This window comes from Prunus avium, chromosome 4 (assembly GCF_965620075.1).
Source record: "Prunus avium chromosome 4, drPruAviu1.hap1.1, whole genome shotgun sequence".
In the NCBI taxonomy this organism is placed as follows: Eukaryota; Viridiplantae; Streptophyta; class Magnoliopsida; order Rosales; family Rosaceae; genus Prunus; species Prunus avium.
This window is the reverse complement of record NC_142287.1, coordinates 34,634,711-34,640,710: the sequence shown is the minus strand read 5'-3', so window position 1 is coordinate 34,640,710 and position 6,000 is coordinate 34,634,711. Positions and strand designations below refer to the sequence as shown.

General features: G+C 37.5%; 1 protein-coding gene across 1 annotated transcript; it reads left to right on the top strand.

Annotated features, from left to right (window-relative positions):
* The first annotated feature begins 516 nt into the window (after window positions 1–516).
* Window positions 517–5,734, top strand: LOC110754659 (dihydroorotate dehydrogenase (quinone), mitochondrial-like). The gene is made up of 12 exons (XM_021955763.2): window positions 517–761; window positions 882–1,019; window positions 1,313–1,395; window positions 1,985–2,308; window positions 2,517–2,772; window positions 3,717–3,797; window positions 3,894–4,001; window positions 4,081–4,110; window positions 4,337–4,474; window positions 5,061–5,098; window positions 5,195–5,294; window positions 5,426–5,734. The coding sequence occupies exons 2-12, from the start codon at window positions 885–887 to the stop codon at window positions 5,516–5,518; spliced, it is 1,386 nt and encodes a 461-aa protein (XP_021811455.1). The 5' UTR covers window positions 517–761; window positions 882–884; the 3' UTR covers window positions 5,519–5,734.
* Window positions 5,735–6,000: the final 266 nt, after the last annotated feature.

Below are 6,000 nucleotides of genomic sequence, written 5' to 3'. Positions count from 1 at the left end.
AAAATCCATATCAAAATTAAAAGAACAAAAACAAAAGGAGACTAGTAACTAATTATAGGGTAATTTTTTATGTTTTGAAAATGTAAATATGAAACACCTAATGGGCATCAATCTTGGGCCTAGTACAAAAATTGAGCTTCCCTTATGACACTTTGTTTTTGGACAAAAAGAAACCAAATTTGAAAACAAGACCAAATCACTCGAAGCAAAATTCTATAGTGAGGGTGTATTATATGGACCCCTCATGCGGATTTTTATATTAGCCACAATATCATTTCATTAAACTTAATTGAGGTTACTATTCAAATGAATCATGTGATTAATATGAAAATCTATATCTATAGTTTATATATGGCACCCTCATCATAAAATGACAACTGAATCCTTCCCAGTTTTTGGCAGTGCCTTAATGCTTTTTTATTTTTTTTATTTTTGGGGATTGGGGAGCTAAATTCCTGGATATTTTCGTTCCTCAAAACGTGCGTTCCAACTTGAGTGAAATTGAAAGCCCAGCAATGAGACGACGTCGTCTCAGAGAAAACCTAGGAAAAAAACAAAGGCGCTCTCCTCGCGCAGCAGCGCCTCACAGACGACGGCGATTTCTGGTTCTTTTCAAAATTTATCGGACGATCAAACTTTCAATACGAGCATACCCCTCAAGACTGGCGTATTGGTGCAACAAAATATTTCACACATTGCCCCGCTCTTTCAAGGTGCCGCCGCAACAAGCCGTGTAGCACTCTCTTGCCTTCCACTGCTCTGTACGTTCCTTTTCTACTATTAAATTTGCATTTGCCTTGATTGTTTTGTTCGCAAAGTTAGTTCGCGAGGCCATATTTAAGCTATTGAAAGTTTTTAACTTTTTTATTTGATCATTGAAGGTCATGGCGGCCAGGGCTTCAAGAAAATTACTGAGAGACTTTTTGTTCAGAAGGGCATGCACAACTCCTATTGCAAGTGCAAGACACTGTTCTTCTGCTGCAGAAACTGCTCCAAAGATTCCTCATTTTTCGAAGAAAGTATGCTCTCTCTCTCTCTCTGTCTCTCTCTCTCTTCTTCTGCTTAGTATACGTATGACACTATCTTTTTGGTTGCAAAGAATCTCAGAGGAAGAACTATGACGATTATAGTGTTATTTGTTTCCAGTAAAAATGCAAACCCATGTCACCAAAATGGTGCCTTTTTCATTTTGTCTTGCTTACACGTTTATTTTTAAGTCAATTTTGTTGGAATTTCATTGTATTTAAGCAGTTACTAGTGGAACACATTGTTGTCTGATTTTGAAGTGCTGTCTGCTTATCTTGAACTGTAGGGGAGGTTGTTGACGGGTACCTTCTTAGGCTTAGTTATAGGCGGAGGAGCTTATGTGAGCACTGTGGATGAAGCAACTTTCTGGTATCTCATTTAAATCTTTAAGCAGAAGTTTTGCGCTTTTTGCATTTAACCTTTCATACGGTTTACCATTATGGTTACAGTGTTTCAACATTTGTGTTTAATTCCACTTACAGTTACCTTTCAGCCAGAAAAGTATAAGCATAAAGCATGTGGAATTCTCTTAAGGCAACCTCTGATGCTTGAATTAAAAGTCTGCCATGCTGTATTGCTTGAAACCTGTGTGGTGTGAGCGTGTGTTGTTTGGTGTTGGGGGTGGGGGTAAATTTTCTTTGGATTTCTCCTTGTTACCTAGTAACTTTGGAATTACATGCCTAGTTGTAAATTCATAAATTTCTTTTGCTAAATTAATAGCTTTCGTTGGACATTAGACAAATATTATGGATTGTCATTTGTTATGTTCTGCCTCATTCCTGGTGATGAGGTTGTTCATTGTTATGCTATTGTGTACTTATTTATGTGGATGAAGCAGAAACCTTGTAATTCAGTTTATTTATCCGTAGTTTGTTGACTGGTTTAAGTTTTTTGTGAAATGTTGAAGCTTACATTTAGTTACGTTTGTAGCTAATTCTTGGGTATCAAATTTTTGAAGTGGCTGGCTGTTCTCAGCTACAAAACTTGTGAATCCATTCTTCGCTCTTCTGGATCCAGAGGTTGCTCACAGACTGGGTGTCTCAGCCGCAGCACGTGGCTGGGTTCCTAGAGAGAAGAGACCAGATCCATCAAATTTAGGGCTAGAAGTTTGGGGAAGGAAGTTCTCCAACCCTGTAGGTCTTGCTGCTGGCTTTGATAAGAATGCTGAGGCTGTTGATGGTTTACTTGGTTTAGGCTTTGGCTTTGTAGAGATTGGCTCTGTAACCCCTGTTCCCCAAGAGGGCAATCCAAAGCCTCGTATCTTCAGATTGCGTGAGGAAGGGTAAGAGTATGTTTTGTGTTTATCTTATTATGTTCTGATTAAGACCTGAATTGCCTCGAATTTCTTGTGTTAAGTCAAATTTTCTATTCACTTTTGGAAAGTGGTGAAGGTGCTTTAGCTTCTGATATTTTTTTTTTCTCAAACTTGAGCTGGGTTACATTTGTTGTTCTAACTTATGTGCTATCAATCTACCTGATGTTGTGTTCAGTGCTATCATCAATCGATGTGGCTTTAATAGTGAAGGAATTGTTGCTGTTGCAAAGCGGCTGGGTGCTCAGCACGGTAAGAGGAAGTTGGATGAAACTACAAGCACTTCATCTTCTTCAGGTGAAGAAGTCAAACCTGGAGGCAAAGCAGGCCCTGGAATACTAGGGGTGAATCTTGGGAAGAACAAGACAAGTGAAGATGCTTCTTCAGATTATGTACAAGGGGTTCATACATTGTCCCAGTATGCTGATTACTTGGTAGATTGTTCTCTACTGATTTCAAGTCTAGTAATTTTTCTGTTTTCATGCTAAATATTAATATTTTCTTTATAAGAATAAGATGTAGAGTTCTTAAGTTTCGCCTGACATTGTGACTCTGCTGCTTTGCAACTAAAGACGTGTTCATTCCCTATTGTTGGAAAGTGCATCTTGATTGCTAATGTTGGTGCCCTAGGAATAGGACCTCCGTTTGTCCAAAGGAGGCTGCATGTAGGGTAGTTCTGCTGACTGAAGCATAATTAGGAAAAAAAACTCTCTTCACTGTCTAACTTGTTCTTTCTTTTAACTTCATCACGATGCCTGTGTTAGTATGCTGTTTTCATGGCTAACATCTAATAAGATAGGTTCTTATTGTGTTAGTTCTCCACAAGGAAAAGCAATAAGGGGTGCATTTGAATAGGACTCTTGTTGTGGTCTTTTGGTTGGTTCATTCATTCATTTGATTTTGAGTTCTATAATTTCATACCATCTCTAGGTTAATTTACCTGGTCTCACAAATTATACTACATAATTGGTTACATATTTCCTTGTCTGTCAATAAATGATGCCAAATATGTCTTTTGAGGGTCACAATTAATTTTCTAGAGAATAGAGATTTTTGGAAAGTAATTTCTTTGAAGCTCAGGTGGGAAGCAATAGTTTTAAGTCCAAATTTTTATTACTTGACTAGGATATATGAACAATCAAATTTATATCTGGAAATGATTCAGATTAAAGTAAAACTTCCTCAACTTCAGTAGTGAAAGCTGAATTGTCAGTAGGTTAAAATAGAATCTTGCATCATTTCTTGATATAATTCCTCAGAAGAGTTTTCGGTAATAAGTCATGAACTGCAAGCATTAAGGTTTCAGTTTCCGTGTGTAAGTTTCAAGTTCAAATCCAGGTTAATTCATTCGACAATATTCGTGCTGATCTCTTTGCAGGTGATTAATGTTTCATCGCCCAACACCCCTGGGTTACGTATGCTTCAGGGAAGAAAGCAGTTAAAGGACCTTGTGAAAAGGGTATGGAGCTCAAGGCATGAACTTTCTTTCCCTCTATATAATTGATCACAATGTCTGCAAAAGTTAGCTCTTATAGCTCTTTCTTCCCATCTCAAGGTTCAAGCTGCTCGTGATGAAATGCAATGGGGTGAAGAGGGCCCTCCTCCATTGCTCGTGAAAATTGCTCCAGATTTGTCTAAAGAAGATCTTGAAGATATTGCTGCAGTATGCATTTATGCTCGTAATTGATTACTTTCTTCCCCCTTAAAATGGTTTTCTCATGGTTGTTTGTTGATGGATATAGGTTGCCCTTGCCCTTCGCTTGGATGGATTGGTATGTTTACTTCCTATCACACACTTCACAATTTTCGTTGTTTACCATGTCCATATCAAAAGTTGCTACTCTTATGAGCTATTTAGTGCAATGATAACTATTTGGTGTTGTACATGTTAATATTAGAGTATATGTTGATGACTTTAATGTTCTGTATGTTATTTACCTAAAAATTTAGTGCCATTTGTTCTACTCTTATGAGCTGTTTTTATCTTGTTTATTCTAGATTATATCAAATACCACTGTTTCAAGACCAGATCCTGTTAGCACAAACCCAGTGGCTTCTGAAGCTGGTGGCTTGAGTGGAAAGCCACTCTTTAATATCTCTACCAGTTTCTTAAAGGACATGTACATTTTGACGAGGGTACGTTGCCCCTTTGTAACTCATGTAACCTGTTATTCACGATACTTACACTGGGGTAGATTGCATGGTACATGTCTTTACAAGATGACACTTTTTATGTTCTATTATTCAAAATTTTGAAGATGTGTGAGTATGCTGGCTTGATATGTCATTCTATTGTTGCACTGACCCATCATCCCATTGTGGCTTATGTACAAGAGAAGTTGGACTATTAATATTTCTTATTTGCCCTCGCATTAGGAAGTACAGAATTTTGAAAGAATAAATTATATCAGTATACAAGCTTCAAATTTCATGTAAAGTAGCTTATAATTGCTTTTGGGTTTGATGAATATGACGTCTAGACACAGCTGGACACAGGTGGCCGAGTGCACCATAGTTTAACTAGTGCCTAGCCAGGTCCTTCTATTTATTTTCTATGTAAGGAAATTTATTGGCTTGAACCTCTTGGTTGTTATTGCAAGACATTTAGGGCCTCTTTTGGATGTTATTTGAACTATTTGTTTAAATTCTATGTTTTTTCCTCTTAGTTTCATTTTTATGTAAATGTATCAGATCTTGACCCTGTTAATTTAATATCAATCAGGGAAAGGTTCCTTTAATAGGGTGTGGGGGCATTAGCAGGTAAGATCAGAACATCCCTTTGTTAATATTTTACATAATTGAATTATTATCTACTTTTCCCCCCTTAACTGGACCTTGTTTATGCCATTGATTTAGTGGTGAGGATGCTTACAAAAAGATACGAGCTGGAGCAAGTCTTGTTCAGCTTTATACAGCATTTGCCTATGGGGGACCTGCTCTCATCCCCCAGATAAAGGTATTATCTGATGCGCTCATTCTGCAGAAAACCATTTTTTTCGCCTAATGTCAAGGACGCCCTTATAATAGTCTTACAATCTCTGCTTATCTCTCTCTCTCTCTCTCTCTCTCTCACTCACACTCTCACAGGCTGAATTGTCTGAGTGCTTAGAAAGGGATGGTTTCAAGTCCGTTAGTGAAGCAGTTGGTGCAGATTGCAGAGTGGCAACGGCAAAAGTATAAATAATAGATAAGCGATGAACTTATTTGCGGAGCAAATTTTAACATTGCATGGTGTAAATTCGGTTTTTTAAGCGGTATTCTTTTTCGTACGTGAGTCAGAGAGACTCATAACACGTGAGAAATTTTTTGAAGAGAGGCATTATTTGTAGTTTGTACCCGACTTTATACCGAATGCTAAATTTAATTGTAGCAAATGGAAAAGAAAATCTGCTGCCACTCCCAGATATGCAAGCTCAGAATTAAGACTTCATATGTACAAATTTGGATCCATTCTACTTTCTGTTTTGTTACTCCATTATGCTGGCTTGGTGACGTGCTCTCACATCCGCTAAAAAATAAGAATTTGCTTTATGAGAAACTTGTCTTATATTTTTTGTGCACCTGCAACCACCTACCTCGAATAAGAACCCTCCTTTAAATCTTAAACAAAATGGCTCGAGGATGTGCATGGTTTAATAGAAAACTAGCAATCATTAACATTT

Coding starts and splice junctions, on each gene's coding strand:
- LOC110754659 (XM_021955763.2), top strand. CDS start 885: ATGGCGGCCAGGGCTTCAAGAAAATTACTGAGAGACTTTTTGTTCAGA. Junction 2,309..2,516: donor TTCAGATTGCGTGAGGAAGG/GTAAGAGTATGT, acceptor TGTTGTGTTCAG/TGCTATCATCAATCGATGTG. Junction 4,475..5,060: donor ACATGTACATTTTGACGAGG/GTACGTTGCCCC, acceptor AATATCAATCAG/GGAAAGGTTCCTTTAATAGG.